This window comes from Myotis yumanensis, unplaced genomic scaffold (genome assembly GCF_028538775.1).
Source record: "Myotis yumanensis isolate MYYU_CA2020_CCGP unplaced genomic scaffold, mMyoYum1.0.hap1 SCAF_20, whole genome shotgun sequence".
In the NCBI taxonomy this organism is placed as follows: domain Eukaryota; kingdom Metazoa; phylum Chordata; class Mammalia; order Chiroptera; family Vespertilionidae; genus Myotis; species Myotis yumanensis.
In genome coordinates, this window is record NW_027223771.1 from 17103538 (window position 1) to 17126205 (window position 22668).

General features: G+C 44.0%; 2 protein-coding genes across 2 annotated transcripts in view; one reads left to right on the forward strand and one right to left on the reverse strand.

Annotated features, from left to right (window-relative positions):
* Nucleotides 1–22668, reverse strand: part of LOC138998300 (zinc finger protein 551-like) — a 294368-nt gene that overhangs the window by 259232 nt on the left and 12468 nt on the right. The window lies entirely within an intron of this gene.
* Nucleotides 775–19634, forward strand: LOC138998433 (zinc finger protein 551-like). The gene is given in 5 exon segments (XM_070400556.1): nt 775–864; nt 9591–9816; nt 14030–14153; nt 15115–16143; nt 16146–19634. Coding segments are annotated over 4 exon segments (1809 nt in total). The 5' UTR covers nt 775–864; nt 9591–9813; the 3' UTR covers nt 16799–19634.

Below are 22668 nucleotides of genomic sequence, written 5' to 3' on the forward strand. Positions count from 1 at the left end.
TTTATTGTTGATAGTATTATCAATGCCCCGCATTTCCCCCCTCTGTATATATTCTTTGGTGGATCTCTTGCATTCCTCCCACCCCCTTCCCCTCAGAGATCTGTCAGTCAGCTCCAGTTAGCCAGGCCTCTGGTCCCATCTAGTCCCTCCCCAGCCATCACTCTCTCTGCCACAACACCTTTTTTAAAAAATATATATTTTTATTGGTTTCAGAGAGGAAGGGAGAGGGATATAGAAACATCAATGATGAGAGAGAATCATTGATTTGTTGCCTTTGGCACACCCCCCACTGGAGATCCAGCCCACAACCCAGGCATGTGCCCTGGTCCAGAATCTTCAGTCCGCAAGCCAAGGCTATGTCCACTGAGACAAACCGGCTAGGGCAGCCACAACACCTTTATAACCTAAGTCAGTGGTCCACAAACTCATTAGTCAACAGAGACAAATATCAACAGTACAACGTTCGAAATTTCTTTTGTGAGCCAAATTTTTTAAACTTAAACTATATAGGTAGGAACATTGTTATTAACTTAATTAGGGTCTCCTAAGGCTTAGGAAGAGCCACACTGAAGGAGCCAAAGAGCCTCATGTGTTTTGGGAGCCACAGTTTGCCAACAATGGAACTAAGTCATTGGCTGGGATGCCAGGACTCCCCTGGGCGGTTGAGAAAACTACATTATCCAGAAGGAACTGCACTCATGTGGGCGGAGCTAAAGGGCATTTTGGTGTCTGTGCATCCGGTTAGGGCGGGACTTCCTGCTTCCTCCTCGTGGTGGACATTTCAACTCTTTAGGTCTTTGTTCACAGACTCCCTTGGGGACCCGCCTCTCAGGTCCTGCCGCCCAGGTCCCCGCGCTCAGAATGGTGAGTCCCTCGTGGGTGACACATGGCTGATGGGGGAAGAGGGTGAAAGGCTGCAGTGCCGCCTTGTGAGGACGTGATGGTGAGACTGAGCAGGGAGGACTCGGGAACCCGGGCCCGTTGTGGGTGTAAATGCAACAGAGACATGAAGTGAGGTTTTGCACGAGGAGTTTTAGTTTCACTCTCAGGACGCTGGGGCCATAGATGGTTGTGAAAAAATAGGGACATTTTCTGAGGCCGGATTCTAACTTTTCCTAACATTGCTCAGAGGAAGGACAGACTGGAGGACAGAGGACAGCAGCTGTGGACAGGGAGGGGAAGTCCTGTAAATTATAAGGGAACTGGCAGAGTGAGCCCTGAAGACTGAGCCCTGAGATAACACAGGCATCTGGAGGGCACATGGCCTCGGGGCTGGGCAAGGACACTGAGCAGCCTGAGCCCATAGAGCCTGGTGGGTGCCAGGCTGTCAACAGACCATTTTCTTTCCACAAATTTTTCCAAATGCAGAATGAATTAGGTGTACGGGTTTGTGGAGCGTAATTCAGGGCCTCACCCCCTTGTGACCTCTGAGAGAGTAGAGTCCTGGGACTGTCAGCTGCTCTTGTATCTCGAGGACCTGGGGACTTTGAACAGACACTCAGCACAGACTCCTAAGGCCAGGAGTAGGGCTTCATGAAGTGGAACTTGTTTGTGGCAACCAGTGTAATGAGTGTGAGGTCCTCCAGACATAGGTTCCAGAATGTGCAAAGGCTGGGAGTGAAGAGAGAGCTGAATCAGGAACCTGCAAGTATGTTTTTTAAAAGACATATATATTTTTATTGATTTTAGATGTAGAAATAAAGGGGAGGGGGAGAGAGAGAGAGAAACAGTCATGAGCAAGAAATAAGAATCAGTTACTGCCTACACAATCCCTACAGTGGATTCAGCGCACAACCCAGGCATGTGACCTCACCAGTGCATGGGTCTCTGTTCAACCAACTGAGACACATCAGCCAGGACTGTAGGTCACTTTCATACAGGGGATCATGGTCAGGTTGGTAATGGTAATAGTAGCTCAGAAGCAACAGTGTGAGCCTGAGGACTGACTTCTTGCTGGGGCCACTCTTTGTGGGTGGTGGGTGTCACAACACAGCATAGGGACAGACGTTGTCATGTAGAGTGTCGGCTTTGCAGTGGCCAAGGCCTTTAAAAGATGAGTGCACGTGCGATGAATTGGAGGCTACAGGGAAATTCAACAAGATGAGATAGGGAGATAGGGGTTTGTACATATTTACTTCTACAAACCCTCACCAGGATTTTGTTGTGACTTTTGATGTGAATTAGCTTAGACCTTGAGTGGTCATCTGTGACACTCACTAAGCCTGGTGCAGAGGGCCATCGGGGCTGGGACTTGAGTGATGATTAAGTGAAAGATGTTGGCTGTGCCTGGTGAAGGGACATCAAGTGCAGCACCAGGGGAGGTGAGCTCTGGGTATCTGAGATCTGGTTGTGGTTCTCCATAGATGAGATTGAAGAAAAAAACAGTCATGGAGAGAAGCCTTCATAGTAGGACTCAAGCCTGCATCTATGAGTGTGGACTATCAGTTCATAATCTCTTTCAAATTGTTTAAATAAATTCATTATTTTAACCTGAAGGAGGACTGTGTAGTATCTAAGACATATGTTTGAGTTTCATTCCTTCCTCAATGACTCAAGTGACTTCTTTGCTATATGAAACCATAGGTTTTGAATACTGGAAAGAAAGTTGGTTTTCTTCATTTTTATCCTATGTTCAATTTAAGCCAATGTGTAGCATATACTTACACATTTAATCTGCATTGTTTACATTCTCCAGTATTATTTTTTTTAAGTTTAAGCATTGAATAATACATTAAGTGAAGTCTAGGTTTATAATCTTTGTTAATTTTCCTGGTGTAAATACTCTCATCATTGTCAGTTGCAATCTGCTAAAATGATGGCACTGAACATAAACATGTTAAAATACATCAGCACATCATTATATTTTATTTGCAACATGCTGATACAGTAGCAACGAATATGCTCCAGATCTTTGGTAATAAAATAAAATTATTGGGAACTGTCAATTTGTAAACCTTTCTTAAAGTTTAATGTAAGTATATTTGATTTAAAGTATATATTTTTAAGCATAGGCTTTTGGTGTTTCCATGCATTCCTGCATTGCCGAAACCAAGATCCTCCTGCCCTTATCAGTGCTTCATTCTTGGCATGGAAAAGAACTGATGCAAAAACACAGTCTGCCTTAGAAATAGCTTACTTGAAATATATCCTTATAAAAAGACACTTATGAAACCCTATGAATCCTATCTTGCCTTCCACCACTCTCTGTCATCATGATGGTTTTTGTGTCTATCTATTCATACATGATTGGGTATTTTACATAAATTGCTCCATGTCTTGCCCTGGCCACATACCTCAGTCGGTCGGAGAATCATCTCAATAACGACAAGGTTGCAAGGTCCATCACCGGTCAGGGCAATTACAAGAATCAACCACTGAAGGTATGAGAGTAATGGAACAAAGGAACTGCTGTGTCCCTATTTTCCTCTCACTCTAAACTCAATAAATATATTTATTCACTCAGTCAGTCTACACACATGTGAACACCAGCACAGCCCAGGGGCCCCGTGGTGACCAGCAGCCAGGGTTCTCATGAGGGTCAAACATGCAATGGTCCAGAGACCAGTATGGGAGGTGCTGTTGCTGTAAGTGTGGCCGGTGGGGAACTGGGCTGAGCTGCACAGTCACCCACAGGGGATGATGACATCCCTGGGCTAAAAGCAAAGAAGCTGGGAGAAGCTTTGGGCTAGTTCATGCCCCCGTGGTCTCTGCACTTTCTAGTCGGGGGTTTTATTGCACATTCAGGTGGTTGAGAAGTCCAGATTACTCTCAGGTGGCAAGGCTGGGAGCAGCAGTGGCTGCTAGGCAGGTGGGTGTGGGCAGGCAAAAGGCCAGGGCAGTTGCCAGGGAGAGTTGGTGCTGGGCCAAGTGTGTGGCTCTAAGGCCTTCCCTTGTCACAGTCCAGGCTGATGGTCTCTCTGTTCTTTGGGGCCATGGTTAGTGGGAAGTGGAGCAAGCTCTGTTGCAGGAGTTCCTGGGGGGTCATGACCTGGGAGTCAGCATGTGCTCCAAGTAAACATGTGACCCAGACAGGGCCAACCTAGTCCACTGTAATGAAGTGCTCCAGCCATTGCCCTGCCCAGGGAGGGAGAGGAGCTGTCTCTGCAGGGGCTGATTCCCTATCTGCCCAGCAGGAGGGGTTGCAGGCTGCTGAGCCAGGTGGTCCTGTCCTGGGTTACCAGTGTCTTGAAGTTTAGCCCCAAAAGGAGGCTCTAGATATTTATCAATCTAGAGAGAGAGAGTATCCCTGTTCTTTCCTTCATGGGTAAACATCCACCCTGACGCACTGAGACTGCTTACTGCCTGCACAGCCCACCCTTCTATACACTTTCCGGGCTGTGCCTGGGATGTTCCACTGAAGGTGATACATGCCCCTGACTGAATTGAGTTGATGGACACTGAACTCTGGGCATAGTGTGGTGCTGGGGTGTGTGGTTGAAGGAGCAGAGAGGTGTGGTCTAGGACAGGGCTGGAGATCCCTCTGAGCAGGGCAGCACCTTACTTATTAATGTTCCCTTTAAGAGAGAAAATTAGTATGGCTCAGCATTTTTGGGGTCCCAAACATTTTGTGCTTAGAAGGCACATAACAATAGCAGAAAATCACTCTTGGTCCAATATTGGGTTATTTTGCATTGCTGATCAAGGCCTTGAAAGACTGCATGACTTTGCAGTCTTTGTGGTTCTTGTTTGTAGCCTGGTGCCTCTATCACTGGTGAGTTCAGTAATCACCCAGAATAAGAGTTCTTTGTTGTGCTTGTGTGAACAATATGAATTATATTCTCTGTTCACAATAAGTATTGCATAATTCTCAGCAATGTTTAGGACAGATCTTCGCCACATACTATACAGGAACCATGTGGCATGAATAATGAAATTCCATATGCTGGTGTCACTTGTTGTAAGACTCTGAGGTTTAAATGGAACTGCCATTAGGACAGAAACACTGTATTCACAGTGAGTGGGAAAGACTGCAGTAAACTGAAGGAAAAGTGCCCTTCTGAATGTTTTCCAAAAATGATCCAAGGTCTGTGGCTGGTGTGATGTTTGCTTACAGACATTTTCAGGACCTCCATCTCTGTTTTCTGTGGCTGAACTCATTGGCAAAAAAAATAAAGAGTTTGTTGGAGCCCCTGGCCTCACCTCAAGGTTTCCTTAACTGGCAAGACCTCAGACCTTCTCTGACCAGTTATAGGATGTATTTTTTGTAACCAGTCATCATTCCTGTGGATTGTGATAGCAAAAATCTTCAGTACTTGCCGATATTTGCTGCTCCTGTGGCAAGGCTGCTCCTCCCAGGAAATTAGGAGAGAGTTGGTAGAGCCCATATACGGTTGCGATTTTAATTTCCTAACGAGACAGGGATATCCAGGTCTTTTTTTGGAAGTACTTTTTAAGGCTTTATTAAGTCTATGTATAACTGACATGCAACAAAATGGACTCTTCTAATGTGTGCTTTTGATGAGCTTCAACTTACGAATAAAGCTGTGAAAATGTCACATGTGAAATAATCATATATCTCACGCATGTGCAGGTTAGAGCAAAAGTAGGCTTTCAGATGTGAGTATGCAAATCACAGAGTTTATTCTCTTATTTTATATAAGTCTTTTTCATTTTTAAAAATAATTTTGTTGACCTTTTAGTAAGAGAAGAAGGGAGAGTGAGAAATGGAGATATGTGAAACATTGAACTGCTGCCTTCTGTCTGCCACCTACAGGGCATCCAGGTGGGCATGTGCCCTGACCTGGGCTGGAGCCAGTGACCTTTCAGGGCAAGGGATGGTGTGCAACCAACTGAAGTACAATGGCCAGGGAAGAGATTATTCCTGTGTTATTATTTACTAACTATTGTATTAATTTCCTTACCAACAACTCTAAACCTCCTTTACCACACCCTGTGTTTGCCTCCTGACATTTATAATCTTTCTGCCTTCCCTAGCTCTAAATGCAGTCATTTCTTTTCCTTCCTTTACAAGATTAGTTCATAGTTTTCATAATGTAATAAACACTATAATGTGTGTATTCTTTAACAAGTATGGGATTCTTTCATGCTACACAGTTAATTTGAGGTTCAACACTAATGCTTATGTGAAAAGTTCATTATTTTTTATTGCTGAGTAGTATTGTGTTCTGTGAATAACCACTTTATCTATTGATCTGGCTATGGTTTTTTGTTATTTCCAGGTTTGAGGTATTATAAATGAATTTTCTGGGATTATTTGGTTCTGTTCTTTATACAGACATATCTTTTCCTTATCTAACTGTTGCAGTATAGGTGAGTGTTTTAAGATATGCAGAACTGTGATCTGAAATGGTCCTCCCTTTTCCTTCCCAGCCACCCACAATAATGAAAATTCTAGTTTTTCGTTATCCTTGTGGGCACATGCGATGTTTAATATTTTAAAATTGTGGGCCTGAAAATCAGTAGTGTTAACTTGTTTTGTTTTAATTCCATTTTCCTAAGAAATTTTTATGGTGAGCATTTCTTTATGTATTTATAGACCCTGTCTTTATCTCCTTTGTTGAAAAGTCTGATCAGAAACTTCTGCCAATTTTTAAAATGAATTTATGATTTAAGCAATAGGAAGTCATTTCACCATGTAGGACATCTGTTTGTAACTCACTCATTCCTCAAGGACTCAACTTCTTTGCCATTTGGAACTATATGTTTTGAATATTGGGAGGAAAGTTGTTTTTCTAAAATTGTATCCTATGTACAATTTAAAGCCCACTTGCATGGTACACTTACAAGGTTAACAACATTGCTAACATTCTCCACCATTCAGTTTAAGGTGAAGAATTCAATAGGATATTAAGTGAAGTCAAGGTTTGTAGTATTTGTCAATTTTTCTAGTGTAAATGCTCTCATCATCGTCACTTTCAAACCTCCAAAGTGATAGCACTGAATATGGTCTGATGAGATATTTCAGTAGTAAATCATTATATTTTTTTTCCAACATATTGATGCAGTAGGTACAGATATGCTCAAGAACTTTCATAGTAAAATAATTGGGAAGTGGCAAGTTTTAATTATTTTTTAAACTTTGATGTAAGTATAATTGATTTAAAACATATATGCAAAATAATATTTTTATTGATTTCTGAGAGGAAGTGGGGAGTGAGGGATAGAAACATCAATGATGAGAGAGAACTACTGATAGGCTGCCTCCTGCATGCCTCACAATGGGGATCCAGCCCATCACTTGAGCATGTGTCCTGACTGGGAATGCAACTGTGACCTCCAGATTCGTAGGTCAATGCTCAACCACTGAATCACACCAGCCAGGCTCTCCTAACCTAAGGGATCCCGCTCGACCTGCAACTGAGGCAGCAGTGAGCAGCAACAGCTCATCCTGGGCTAACCCCCTGAACCTGTGTTCAAGGCCTCCTTTTCTCTGATTCTCCAGTGAGCTCACAGTAGTGTTTCTAGAGGACCATAGGAGTCCCACCTAGTCTCTCTGCTGTTCCTTGTTCTATTCTAAGCCCTAGATTTTTTTCATTATCCCCATCTTTATTAAATGTTCCCTCAAAATATCTGAACTCCTGTTGTGAAGTTTTTTCTGCATGAAGTCAAGAACACAAACACTATAGGCCCAGCTGAGGCAGACCAGCTCCAGGCTGGGTCCTGTTCCCTACAAGTTATGTCTGTGACATCCTGTATAAAGACAGAACAAGGCATGATTTTGCTTACAAGACTTGGAAGAAAATGTGATGGCCCACAATCACTTTGTTGTATTTGCGTCAAATCAATCTTAACACTTCACTTTTTAGATGTCTTTTATTGATTTTTTAGAGAAAAAGGGAGAGGAAGAAACATCATTGATGAGAGAGAATCATTGAATAGCTGCCTCCAGCATTCCCCCTACTGGGATGGAGCCCCCAACCTGGGTATGTGCCTTGACCTGGAATCAAAACAGCGGTATGTTGGTTGACGGGTACACAACCAACCACTGAGCCCCACCAGCTGTGCACACTATTATTTTTTATTGCTGACTCTATTATAGATGTTACCAATTTCTTCCATACTCCTCCCCTCTTTTCTCACCACATTACTGTATTTGTCCATGGCCTATGCATATATATATATATATATATACACACACACACACACACACACACACACACACATACAGTGGAGCCTTGACTTACGAGTGTCCCAACTAACGAGTTTTTCGAGATACGAGCCCTCTCTCGGCCGATTTTTTGCTTTGAGTTGCGACCTAAAATTCGGGTTACGAGCCAGCTTCAGATACCCCACTGCTAGTTGGTGCAGCAAACATCACAGTGAACGCCACATCAGCCCAGCAACACCTGTCTCACTCGTTCACAATTGATTTGACATACGAGTAATTTGAGTTACGAGCTCCATCACGGAACGAATTAAACTTGTAAGTCAAGGCCCCACTGTACTTTGTTTAAAATATTTTTGTTGATTTTAGAGAGTGGAAGGGAGAGGGAGATATAAAATCATCAATGATAACATAGAATTGCTGATTAGTTGCCTTGTGCATGACTCCACCCACACACTGGGAATTGAGCCTGCAACCCATGTATGTGCCCTGACCAGGAAAAGAAGCAGTATCACATGACCTCATCATTTATAAAATATAATGAACAGCATAAATTGATGAACAAAAATAGATTCAGAAACATAGAAGCGTCAAACAGACTCAAACTTGAGAGGGAAGTCAGGGAAGGGAGGGTTTAAGGGATCAACCAAAAGACTTATATACATTTATATAAGCATAAACTATGGACACAGACAGACACTATGGGGGTAAGGGCATACTGAGGCGTGAGGATAGCTGGGCAGAGCTCAATGGGGGAAAAAGGAGTTATATGTAATACTATATGTAATACTTTAAACAAGAAATAATTTAAAAAATAAAAATAAAATGAAAAGAACCGTGACCTCCTAGTTCATAGATCGAGGTTCAACAACTGAGCTATACCAGCTAGGCCACATTATTTTAAAATTTACAAAAACACATATTATTTTTATTGTTGATAGAATTATTGATGTCTCCCATTCCCCCCCTCTGTATATATTCTTTGGTGGGTCTCTTGCATTCCTCCCACCTCCTTCCCCTCAGAGATCTGTTAGTCTGCTCTAGTTAGCCAGGCCTCTGGTCCCATTTAGTCCCTCCCCAGCCATCACTCTCTGCCACAACACTTTTATTCACCTAATCAGTGGTCGGCAAACAGGCTTGGCAAACCGCAGCTCGCGAACCACAAGTGGCTCTTTGGTCCCTTGAGTGTGGCTCTTCCACAAAATACCGACTTCTGCGCATGGCCAGGAAGTTTCAATCGCACTGTACGCGAGCGCCTCCATGTGGTAGTTTGTGGAAGAATCACAGTGAAGGGGCCAAAGAACGGCATGTGGCTTGTGAGCCCCGATTTGCCCACCACGGATAACTCATTGGCTGGGATGCCAGTACTACATTGGGTGGTTGACAAAACTACATTAGCCAGAAGGAACTGCACTCCTGTGGGAGGCACTAAAGGGCATTTTGGTGTCTGTGCATCCGGTTAGGGTGGAACTTCCACCTTTCTCCTTGTGGTGGACATTTTAACCTCTCAGATCTTTGTTCACAGATTCACAGGCTTCATGGCGCTTGTGGTGAGGACGAGGAGGCCTGGGAGGCAGCGTGCCTGCTGTGCAGGGTGTGTCTGAGGCTCCTTGAGTCCAACAGCCCGAGATGGGCGTCCTCGTGCCTCCCGAACTCCTCTCTGCTCACAGCAGCCTGACCCCATTTCACCCTCCAGCCTTGGGGACCGGCGCCTCTCAGTTCCCGCCGCCCAGGTCCCAGAGCTCAGAATGGTGAGTCCCTCATGGGTGACACATGGTTGATGGGGGAAGAGGGTGAAAGGCTGCAGTGCCGCCTTGTAAGTGTTATGCCCAGATTTCAAGGACGCCCCCCCCCCCCCCCCGAACCACCAGGGAGCACCGAGTCCGATGCAAAAGCATAGAGTCTTTTATTCAAGCTAGCTTGGTCTCTCTGCCTCCATTACTGGATGCAAGAGAGGCCGGAGTCTTGGAAGAACAAAGAATTTATAGGGGTTGGGGGTGGGGGCACACTCTGACCACTGATTTGGCCGATTCCGGTTGGTTGAGTGAGGGCCAGGGGCTAGTGACACAAGAGCAGGGGGCTAGTGTTGCAATGGCAGGGTGCAGCTAGGGTCTGGTTACACAAAGATGGGGGGGGGGGGGCGGTGGATAGCATCCTTTTGGCCTTGGGCTAGTTTCCCCCGCTTTCCCATTGGTCGAGATAAGGGCAGGCTGAGTAACTGATACATTCTGTGGCTTTTTCTTGGAAGAGGGGTTAAGGACACAGCTATCAGTCCTGTTCTGTCCTTTCATTCCCCCCTTGTCTTGGAACTTCCAGCTCAATCATGAGACGGACTGAACTATCAACTGAACTATTCCTATACACTCCTTGACAAATTGGACTAGTCTGTTAATAATGCAAGAGCCAAAAGTCAACAGCATCAGGAGGATTACAAGGGGTCCTCCGAGGTCCGCTGTCTTCTTGAGGGTGATCTGCAGCAGGTGTGTCTAGTCAGAGATCACCTTCTAGTCAGGCTCCCTGCTGTCCTGGGTACAGAAGGAGCTGGGCTTGTGACCTGGCCGAGACAAACTATAACAAATGGTCCGGTGGAAGGGAAAGAAAACATTTCAGTTTTAGCAACCTCTATTGAAATAGGATTTTTCTCCTTAAAATTACCCCTCCGTTCATTAAAATACCAATTTATTTACCGTATTCAATTTGGCCAGATTGTTTGCATAAACACAACAAGAATGGTAACTGACTATCTTTGCTGGAATTTCATGATTGAATCTTAATGTGCCCCGTAGGGCCAGGAAGCCAAGCCACCCAGCTGCCATCAGGCCCACCTGCAGTATCTGCTGAGTTAGGTGAATCCCTCACCTGTAGCAACTCCACCTGAGCCCACACTCTAGGCTTTAAGGCCCATCTCAGCAGCCCTCCTATCGTTGCGGCCCAGAGTGTGTGGGGGTTCCGCAGGGATGCAGAGGCATCCTTATTGTTCCCCTTCTACTCTGTCCAACCGCCAGTGATGGTAGGGCATGGGCCTGACGCTCCAGCGCCAGCCATCTTCACGGCTCCCAAGCAGGATACCAGGCTTTTCCTTTGGCACTCTTATTGGCTTCATGTCTTCAGAGCTTAGACACGTTTCTTTAAAACACGATACTCCAGTCAAAGTTTCCGGTTAATAAAATCACTATTGAAAACCGGTCTTATTGATTTCATGCAAAGAAATGTATTGCCATGACTTATTAAGCATTGCCAGATTTCAGAGGAATTATATAAGGAGAAAAACATACTGATCTGCTCTAGGATTTTCTGATTTTCCTTGCCAGCCCTTTTTCATGGATTTTTCAGAGTTATAACAAAATAGTAACTGTTATATTTCTTTTATCAGTCCCCCCTAAGTACTTTGGCATAACTATTTACCCTCTGTTTAGGGAGGCAGAATGTAAATTATTTACTCTCTCTGGCTTACTGGCCTGTACTATTTGATTAATTTCCTTTTAATATTTCTCTTTTCCTTTTTAAAAATCATGTACACAACCGTTATAAATTTTATACTTTCAAACCAGACTTTAAACCTTCTCTCCATGTCCTTCAAAAATGCATAACCATGCCTCAGATCTTCTATTCCAAACAGGCCTTTCCTAGTTTTCTACAGTTGAGATTTGTACTACCCCTGACATGGGCATGGTCACTCAGGTCTGAAAGACAGTATACAAGCTGCCAACTGTTAGCTGTTTCTCAATAGAGACCAAAATCTGGTGGGTATTCTTCTTTGCCCAGTTGGGCACTTGCCCTCTTGGCAGCCAGACACCCTCTACTCTTGGGGTTTGTTATGCCCAGATTTCAAGATTCCCAAGAAACCACATCAGGGAGCCAGCCAATCCGATGCAAAAGCATAAGAATCTGTATTTCAAGCTAGCTCGAGCTCCCCATCCACCAGACTCGCAGACACAATGGCAGGCCAAGTGGCTGAGAGACAGAACCCCGCCTAGAGATGGGTTTTAAAGGGGGGGTTGGAGTAAGGGGAGGAGAAAGGACTGTGCTCTGCCGATTGGCCAGGCGCAAGTCGATGTCTTGTTCCTGGGTGTGGCTAGCAGAGTCTTAGACTTCCGGGAAGAAGGTCCTTGCCAAGCACGTGGCCAAGGTAAGATGGAGGATGTAGGCCTTACCCTGGGGCAAGGTGGAGGGCCTAGCCCTTACCCTGGGGCAAGGTGGAGGGCCTAGCCCTCGCCCTTTCAGGGTTCACCCCACACAGTCATTCAGCCTTCAGTCTTAAATATTTTTTTTGTAGACTTCCATATTTACGTGAATAAATATTTATACCTAAGTAGACATATAAACATTAAATAAACCCACATTTACACCTTATCAGTGAACACGTACTTTTACAGTCTTGGGAATTTGGGCAGATAACAGGAACACTGCCCAAGTCCCCTTATGGGGGCCTGACAAGAACAGACGTGGGGGCCTTTGGCTGGGGGGTATAAAGTCTCCATTCTTCCTCTCTCAGCACTGCTAAGGACAGGATCATTGGAGAGGTCTCTTCACCTAGGCAAGGCTGTGCTGAGCCATCTGGGGCAAAAGTGGTTTCTGCTTCCATTAGAGGGACCAGGTCAACTGGTAAATATAGGAATTTATGAACCACTTAATGGCCGCCTAACTGACATCGGTGGGGGCGGCAGAACAGTCTGCAGCTGTGGTACCAGTAGCTCTAATCATGGTGACTTCCTGTCCTGAGAGGGGAGCTACCTTCTGAGTAACTACCGAGTGTTCTGTCGCTGTATCAATCATAAAGTTCACAGTCTGGCCCCTGATCTTCATTTTGACCATCGGCTCATGGGGGCCCAGTTGGAAAAAGCCCAGTCTGTCCTAGTCAAAGTCAGCTGTTGCTAGTCCGAGGAGGTCTGCCTCAGGTGGCTCTGGCCATTAGCGGCTGGGTGGTTTGGATGGCCTTGCCAGCTTCTTCTGGCCTGCTACTAAACTTTACTCTGTCCCTTCTTACACACGCAGAACTAGACCCAAGGCAGCGAGGTTTGAGCAATTTTAAAATTCCTTAACATACATTTTATCATTCATGTTGCAGGGAGGGACCGGGTTGGCTCCTCCTGAATAAAAGAACTATCAAAATAAGGCTTATTTTCTAACTTAATTTGTCCCTGGGTGTGGACAACAAATGACACTAATCAGATTGACATAAACGATTTAACCTTTCTTTAGGGAGGCAAATGCAAAGCATTTACTCCCAAGTGTCATTGGTTTAGGGAAGATAGGATTTCTGACACACTGGTTGATGGGAATGAGGTAGCATTCATCAGTGTTACCCAGTCTTGTAAATCTCCACTGGCATGGGTAAGGTAGAAGGGAAAGAGAGAACTAGATTATGGAGGTGGTGAACTATATTTTTGGAAAAGATGGTGATTAGGAAAAAAATTTAACCATGCCAAGATATATTTGAATTACCTTTGAAGTTGTGCCTCTGGGAATGAAGCTGTGTGAGAGAAGTGTTGCTCAAGGAACTATGTGCAGTAGATTGTGAAAAGTGATGGCCTCAACACCCTGGGATTGGGGTCAAGAGGGTGATTTGTGATGCCATGTTTTTGGTGTCTTAGAAGAACAATCGTAGGGACATTAAGGCTATTTCCTGAGAAGATCAGTATCAAATCACTCACACTCTCTCTATGGCCAACATCCCTCTCTAGCCTATGCTTTTGACTCCCACTGTATTATAAGAGGCAGTGTGGCATACATGGGAGGTCCAGAGCTCAGGTATCTTCTATCTGCTCAACTGTCTTAGTTGTTGTGGGAAGAAAAATAGCAGCAGGAAAATAAGAAGACAGTGGCTTTCATGGGATGAAGACCTGGTATTTTCTCTGATGTGTAGTGTGAAAAGAGCGATGGGTGTGGAGGGTAGCGAGTATGACAGACTTACAATCTTAGGAGTGAATCTGATCATGGGCTGTACTGTCCCCATTATGACAGGATGTAAACTTTGAGGACGTGGCCATTGCCTTCTCTCAGGAGGAGTGGGGGCTCCTTGATGAGGCTCAGAGACTTCTGTACTGTGATGTGATGCAGGAAGTTTTTGCCCTTGTATCATCTGTAGGTAAGACCTTCACATTCTCCCAGTGTCCTGAGGTGATGCCCTCTCTTCCTTTATTCCTCAGCCGTAGCTTTCCCTCTCCCACAGCCAGAACATTGCCTCTGCTAATTTTTCCCGCTTTCCTGTCAAACGTGCTGTGGCTTCCAGGGATGAGCTGGATGGGGAACCCTGAGCAAAGGACTCCACGAACATCACTAACACCCATAACCTCAAAAAGTGCAAGAAGTGTTAGGGAGTCAGGAGTTTTGCATTGAGCTTAATGGGTCCCAGCTTGCACTTTCTCTTCATGGGAGGCTTACAGTGTCCGCATGCATGGCTTCAACTTCTGCACTCTTTCTCTAGGTAAGGGTTCTTTGTGGCAGCTTGTGTCATGTTATGGTCTTTATTTACATGAACCATGGGCTGTTCTTGTAAGGCCCCCATTCAATTCTTTGTTATATTTTCTTCCCTGAATAATATAGCAAGCTGTGTTGCTCTGGCCAAGTGCTGACTGCTCACTTCTTCACCACCTATTTCTCTGCATTGGTGCCACTACAGTATTCTGCAACATTGACTTGCACATGTGTTATGACATGCACATACGTGCTAAGTAATCCTCAAAACCAGCTACTCTTTTATTGAATTTTACTTGGAATAAGATGGAGCCAAAACCTTGCACAGCTCGTCCCAGTCCCCAGCAGGCAAGCTGTGCTGAATTTTGTTAGTTGAAAGATTAGCTGGAGATCCATATTCTAATCCATGTGGTGCCTGCCATGTTTGTGTCATATTTCTGCTGAGGCCTTCCTATTTTGTGATCTTCATTAGCCCAGAAAGTCACAAGAGCCTCTTGTTAATCCTTCCTGCACATCTCATATTTTCAGACAATTGCATGGAACCAATTTGTGTGTGTAACACACTCTTGTAACCAGACTTCCCCCTGTCACCACATTCAACATTCATTTCCTCACCATTTCTCACTTTTCAGGTTGTTGGCATAAAATGGAAGATGAGGAGGCCTGTTCTGATGACAGTGTATCTAGACGAGGAGAGTCACAAGTAAGGGCATCTAAGAAAGCTGCAGATACCCAGAAGACCCATCTGTGTAAGCGCTGTTTCTCTGTGTTACAACATATTTTTCACCTGACTGGGTCACATGCAGCATACTTTGATCAGAAAGCCCTCTGTACTGATGCATGTCTTGGAGACTTCTATTTTAGTGCAAATCCTCACCAGGAACAGAGGAATGAATGTGGGGAGGAGCCCTGGAAACAAGCTATGGTCAGGGCATCCTATGTGAGCAGGTGCAGCGTCTACTTATCTTCGGTGCCTTCAACCAGCAGGGAGGTTGGGGAAGACTTGCAATGCAACTCAGAGCTTCCCCAGCACCAGGCCATTCTCAAAACTGAGGAGCTACCCTTTGGCAGTGAGATTTCACAGGAATTTCTTGATAAAAAAAGTCATCACCAGTGGGGTGACTGTGAAAATGCTGCCAGCCACAACCTGAAAGTTGTTCAATGTCAGGGTGCATATTCTGGAGAAATGATTTATGAGTGTAACAAATGTAGGAAAGTTTTTAGGCAAATCTTTAACATCATTGGATATAAGAGAGTTCACCCTAGCGAACAGCCCTATCTGTGTAGTGAATGTGGGAAGTCCTTTCATCGAAGGGCTCACCTCACTGTACACCTCAGAGTTCACACTGGAGAGAAGCCGTATGAGTGTACTGAATGTGGAAAGTCCTTCAGTGAAAGAGGTACACTCATTAAACACCAGAGAGTTCATGCTGGAGAGAAGCCATATGAGTGTACTGAATGTGGGAAGTCTTTTAGCCAAAAATCTAACCTTATTAGACATCTCAGAGTTCACACTGGAGAGAAGCCATATGAATGTACTGAATGTGGAAAATTCTTCAGTGAAAGAAGTACACTCATTAAACACCAGAGTGTTCACACTGGAGAGAAGCCATATGCGTGTACTGAATGTTGGAAGTCTTTTCGCAAAAAATCGAGCTTATTAATCATCTGAGAGTTCACACTGGAGAGAAGCCGTATGCGTGTATTGAGTGTGGAAAGTCTTTTTCTGAAAAACCTAAGCTTATTAAACATCTGAGAGTTCACAGTGGAGAGAACCCACATGAGTGTACTGAATGTGGGAAGTCTTTTAGCCAAAAATCTAGCCTTATTAGACATCTCAGAGTTCACACTGGAGGGAAGCCATATGAATGTACTGAATGTGGAAAGTTCTTCAGTGAAAGAAGTACACTCATTAAACACCAGAGAGTTCACACTGGAGAGAAGCCATATGAGTGTACTGAATGTGGAAAGTTCTTCAATGAAAGAAGTACACTCATTAAACACCAGAGAGTTCATACTGGAGAGAAGCCATATGAATGTACTGAATGTGGGAAATCCTTCCGTGTGAGGAGCACACTCATTAAACACCAGAGAGTTCACACCGGAGAGAAGCCCTATGAGTGTACTGAATGTGGGAAGTCTCTTAGCCAAAAATCTAACCTTATTAGCCATCTGAGAGTTCACACTGCAGAGAAGCCATATCACTGTACTGAATGTGAGAAGTCCTTCAGTGAAAGAATTAAACTCATTAAACACCAGAGAGTTCACACTGGAAAGAAGCCATATGATTGTACTGAATGTGGGAAGTGTTTTTGAGAAAAATCTAGTCTTATTAAACATCTGAGAGGTCACAGTGGAGAGAAGTGTTAAATTTGCACAGAATGTTTTATTTTATTCACTTGAATAATAACACTGAAGGCCACTATTTGGGAACTATTTTCCGGAATTTAAACCCTTTTAATGGGACATACACTGTACTAGATTCCACATAAGTTTCCAATACAACTGAGGCTTGAAGGAGTGCATTGCAATGGTAACATGCACAGATCTTCTACCCGATTGATTTGTGGCTGAAGAGATTTGCCCTCTACCACCTGGCTCACCTGAAGACTGTGTATCAGTCCCAACCCTTTTGTGCTCAGGGGAAATGTATTCTGTGTTCTCTCTTGTGCTTGAGAACATTATGATTATTCCAGCTCCTGACAGGATCTTCATTCCTTTATCTCTGTGGAGGTAATGCACCTGACCCAGGACTCATCCAGGGCACCCGTCCTCAACTAAGAAGTGCTGCCTCTTTCAGGGATATGTGCTTCTCACATTATGCTGTGATGAATTGTTCCAGGTGTTGATTCACCAACCTGCGAACCACTTGCTGTCCTCTGTCTGGTTTATGATCTTTTAGTAAAGGTGTTTTTCTTTTGTACTTTTAATTATTTTGGTTATATTCAACTCCAGGGATGATTGTTAAGCACAATTATGATCCATCATCATAGAGTTAACAGATATGGTGTGGTTCCCAAACTTTCTTGCTTTAGGAGGGACAGCATCATGCCAGGAAATCACTCTTTGACCAATTGGCTTATAGTGCATTGCTGCTCATGGCCTTGAAATAAAGACTGCATGACTTTGTGGTTCTAATTTGCCTGTTTGTCCCAGGACATGTTGTGCTATGTAGGAGGCATCTAATTTTTTTCTTCTCTCTCACATTGATGTCCCCCTCAATCTCTTTCTTCCTTTCTCCCCTCCCTTGCACTCTCTCTCAAAATCCATGGAAAAATATCCTCAGATGAGGATTACCAAAAACCTCAAACATTCACCCTGGTGTCCTGCTCACTTTTCAGCCTTTGCCTCAGATGCTCCCACTGCAGCTGGGTACACTGTATCTTTCCCAGGGTTTGGCAGAGAGGAGGCCCAGGCAAGGCACTGGGAGGGATTTGGGTTCTGTGTCTGCCTAGGATGAGCTGGCCAGGGGTCTTCTGTCCATCCAGAGGTCTCTCGAGCCTGCTCTTCCCCACCCCCGGGCACCTGGCCTGCTGCACATGAAGTTAGTTCTGTATCTGAGAGAAGCCCCCTGATGCTACAGGTCCCCAAATCAGTTCAGATTTAGAAAGTTCTGCCTCCAGCCAACCCACTCACACCCCTGAGACCCACTGGTGTTTAAGTCTCATTTTCACTTTAGAGATTATTTTTCACTTTAATTTTATTAAAATTAAAGCACGACTCTCCCCCACTCCTCACCCAGCCGGTCCTGGAGATAGCATGGGTTCTCCAGGATATGGTAGTGTGTATTGTCAGTGGTGAGAACATTCTGCAGTACAAGCATTTTCAGAAGGATTGGCTTGGTCTTCATATAATTCCACATTTGGAGGATGAGTTGTGGACAGTGTGCCCCTCCCTACGTTTTGCCTGTGCATGGGAGACCTGCAATGAGGCGTTAGTTCCTGGATTCTGGAGAATAGTGTGCTGCTGGGGTGTCTGGTTGAGGGGCAGAGAGGTTGTGTGCCTATGAACGTGTTCCTGCCAGCTCATGGGCCAGGTTCCTTGAGTGGGTGGGCTGAGGGAAGGCTGTAGGGATGAGAACTTGAATCCCGTTGGATGGAGGCTCGGCAGCCATGTGTTGAGGCTGTGGATACTGTTGAGCCCAACTTTTTCAGATGCCCCAAATACAGAGTCCCCTGTCCTTGGGAACTGGCATCTAGTGGAGGACAGTCCACAGAGAATGGACCAGCAGCTATGGGGGGAGGTGAAACCAGCGTTAGTCAGTGGGGTCTTCACTGAGGAATTCTGGGAAGTGGTGGCAGGCTCCAGGTGGAAGCCTGCCCTGTGCATATACAAGCTGTAGGGAGGTCAGTCTGGCTGGTTTTAACAGCAAGGATCAGAAAGTAATACAAATAAATAAATAAAATAAATGGGGGCCTAATAGGCAGATGTATTGTGCATCTTGTCTTGAGCCAGACTGGAAATACAACTAAATCAAAGAATATCCTCCTGGTATTAACAAATTACATGCACCTGAGCAGACATTTTACAAGAAGGAAGGGCAGAGGATGCCTGGACTACAGCAAGAACTGGGAAGTGAGCTTGAGAGGGACAGCCAGCCACTGGGCCAAAATGGTGAGGAGAAAGCTGTGTTGCACCAAAGCTGCATCCCTTCAAGAAGTGGGTAACATCCAACTGTGTACAGGAAAAGCCACAGGGCAGCTGGCTTCTGGGGAAACTGGAGCCAGTTTCAACATACATGCTCAAAGTCACTAATCATCTGAGAAAGGCAAATCAAAACAACGAGGTACCATCTCACACCTGTCAGAATGGCAATCATCAACAAATCAAGATAAAAGCGCCGAAAGGCTGCCCCATGAAAACTGGCCAAACAGCACGGTGCTGGAGGAAGATGCAAAAGAGCAGTTTCATTGTTTTGCTTTTGTTTTTATTCTCTAAAGGCAGAACACAGGACTTTTCTATTGCAAACACTCAGTTGGGGCTTTGGAGCAGGGAGAGAGGCACAGATTGTGGTGCCTGAGGAGAAGCTGGGGAGCGAAGCAGAGCAGGGAGAGGTAGCCAGGAGTCCATCATTGGGACATTCTTAACCTTCAAACCTAAATGGCCATTTCTCCCGTGGGTTCTCCTATCCTTCCTTCCTTCCCCTCATAGTTCCATTGATTCCGTGGATATAAAATGAGTGGCCACAGTCACCAAGCACTGCACAAAATATATCCCTAAATGTGGGTGCTGCCTAGAGTCCCTATTTAGCTAATTGCGCATTTTCTCACTTCCACTTGTGCATGTGCGCGCGCGCGCGTGTGTGTGTGTCTGTATGTGTGTGTATTTTGCTCAGTAGATGGAGTGTCAGCCTGCGGACTGAAGGGTCTCAGGTTCGATTCCGGTTAAGGGCATATACCTTGGTTGCGGGCACACCCCCAGTAGGAGGTGTGCAGGAGACAGCTTATCATTTCTAACTCTCAATCTTTTGCCCTTCCTCCCTCTAAAAAATCAATAAAATATATTGAAAAAATAAAATAAAATATCCTATATAATAAAAGGCTAACATGCAAATCGACTGAATGGCGGAACGACCAGTTGCTATGATGTGTACTGACCTAAATAGACACTTTTCAAAAGAGGACATTCAGAAAGCCAAGAGACATATGAAAACATGCTCAAAGTCACTAATCATCTGAGAAATGCAAATCAACACAACAATGAGGTACCATCTCACACCTGTCAGAATGGCTATCATCAACAAACAACAAGTGCTGGCGAGGATGCGAAGAAAAAGGAACATTCATGCACTGCTGCAGACTGATGCAGCCACTATGGAAGACTGCAGTATGGAGTTTCCTCAAAAAGTTAACACTTGGATTGCGGGAAACGAGTTAAGTCGGCTGACGTGAATTGCGCGTACTCTGCGGGAGCCGTCTTAACTCGGTTCATATAGATTTGCGGTGGAGTACGGGAAACGTGTAAACTCGGGCCGATTGTAACTGCGTATTACCAAATATTTGTTTGTTTGCCGTTCACAAAGATACCTACCTGCGTATGCGAACCGTTTCATACCCATTGGGGTAATAGGTATCATAAAAATCCCTTGTAAGTAGAGAACACTTTATGGCGCTGGTCGAGTACAATACCGTTAGGGTACCAATGTATTGTTTTCTCATTTTATAACCGATATCCCTGGATATCTCACCATGCAAAGAGAATAGTTATTGAGAAATACTTCTTGTGTCCGGACGTCTTTAGTTTTGAGTTTTGTGAATATTATTACGTGTTTAAATATTTAAATAAATTGTGATAAAGACATTCATATAGAATTTTTTAACCAAATAAAATAAAATCGTTCCGCAAAGTGTTCGCATAATAATTAAAGAAAATAATTAATAAAAGAAAAACATTTTGAGAAGGTGTCGCGTATGTTCCGTTCATAAATTGCGCAGTGAGACACGCTACATGTGCAAATTTTGCAATATACCTCTACATAAAGGGGCGTGTTTTGAAAAATATCATACGCTAAAAAACTATTAATTTCTATTTGTTTTGATTTATTATGAAAATTTTATTTTAAACTTTAAAAATATGTGTATATTTTTAGGTAATAAGTATTTTTTGGGTTTTTCGTATTTAGTTTATATATATCGAATTATTTATGTACTGAATAGATAAAAAAATGTCTGTGATTGAATAAATTTTCATTTTTTACACAAGAAACCGAAAATTTCATTTCAATCGAACCCATACTTCAAAAGATATAGGCATTTTAAACTAACTCTGATTTTGCGCGGGAAACCTAAATAATTGCCCGCGCCATCTTATATTTTGGCGGGAAATTCACCCGACACCGTAGTGTTAAAAATGGAACTCTATTTGACCCAGTGATCCCACTTCTAGGAATATATACCCAGAAAAAAAGAAACACCAATCAGAAAGGATATATGCACCCCTATGTTCATAGCAGCACAGTTTACCATAGCTAAGATCTGGAAACAGCCTAAGTGCCCATCAGCAGATGAATGGATTTGAAAACTGGTACATCTACATGATGGAATACTATGGTGCTGAAAAAAAGGAATTCTTATCATTTGCAACAGCATGGATGGAACTGGAGAGCATTATGATAAGTGAAATAAGCCAATCAATGAAATAAAAATATCACATGGTGTCACTCATTTATAGTTAATTAAGACCATTATAAACTGATGAACAAAAATAGATACAGAGACAGAGCAACATTGAACAGACTGTCAAACTACAGCGGGAAGGCTGGAGAAGGTTCGGGGGTGGGGGAGGGCTATAAGAGAACAACTGAAGGACTTCTGGCATGCATATAAGCATAACCAATGGACACAAGACACTGGGGGGTATGGGAGGCCAGGGGAAGGTCAAGGGGAGAAAAACCAAAGGAGACATATATAATACTCTAAGCAATGCAAAATTAAAAAAATATTTTGTCCAAGCTGCAGTGGGAACATCCCAAAAAAAGGCAAGAGAGCATAAGGAGGAGTGGGCTGTGCAGGCAGAAGCCCCTTGTTGTTGTAGCGGTGGTAGATGGTTCTATTTTTGTTTTTCATAATCCTCACAGGAGGATATTTTCCCACTGATTATTATTCAGAGTGGAAGAGTGGGGATGGAGAGAGAGAGAAACTTAGAAGAGACACACATCAACTGGATTTCACCTGCATGAGCCCCCAATAGTTTCCATGTATTAAACCTTGAACCCAGGTACTTGTCCTTGACAAAGAATTTAATTCTCCACCCTTCATGTGTGTAGGCTGACTCTCTTACCATTAAGCCTCACTGCCCAGGCCATGGTGGATGTTTTCCCAATAAGGAAAGAAGAGGACCATTTTGTTCCCTTAGATTGATAAATATCTGTTGGAGACCGGGTGTAAGCTGACATGGATCTTGCACCTGAAGGGGCTAGCAAGGCTGGGACCCTTACCCACACAGTTTTCCCAGACTTGTTTGGATGGCAGTTATCAGTAGAATGAGAGCAACCTTTGTAGAATGAGAACAGCCTTTCATGGTTTATCAAGAAGTCTGTAACTATTTTCTGAGATTTGCTGTACCGAGAATTTGTCCTTCTACTCTATCTCTCCCTTAGAGATTAAAATGAACTAAGAATACATTCCTCTTGACAGACCTCCTATTCAGTGTCTTGTGTATAAAAGGCATTGCGTGCTTAATAAACT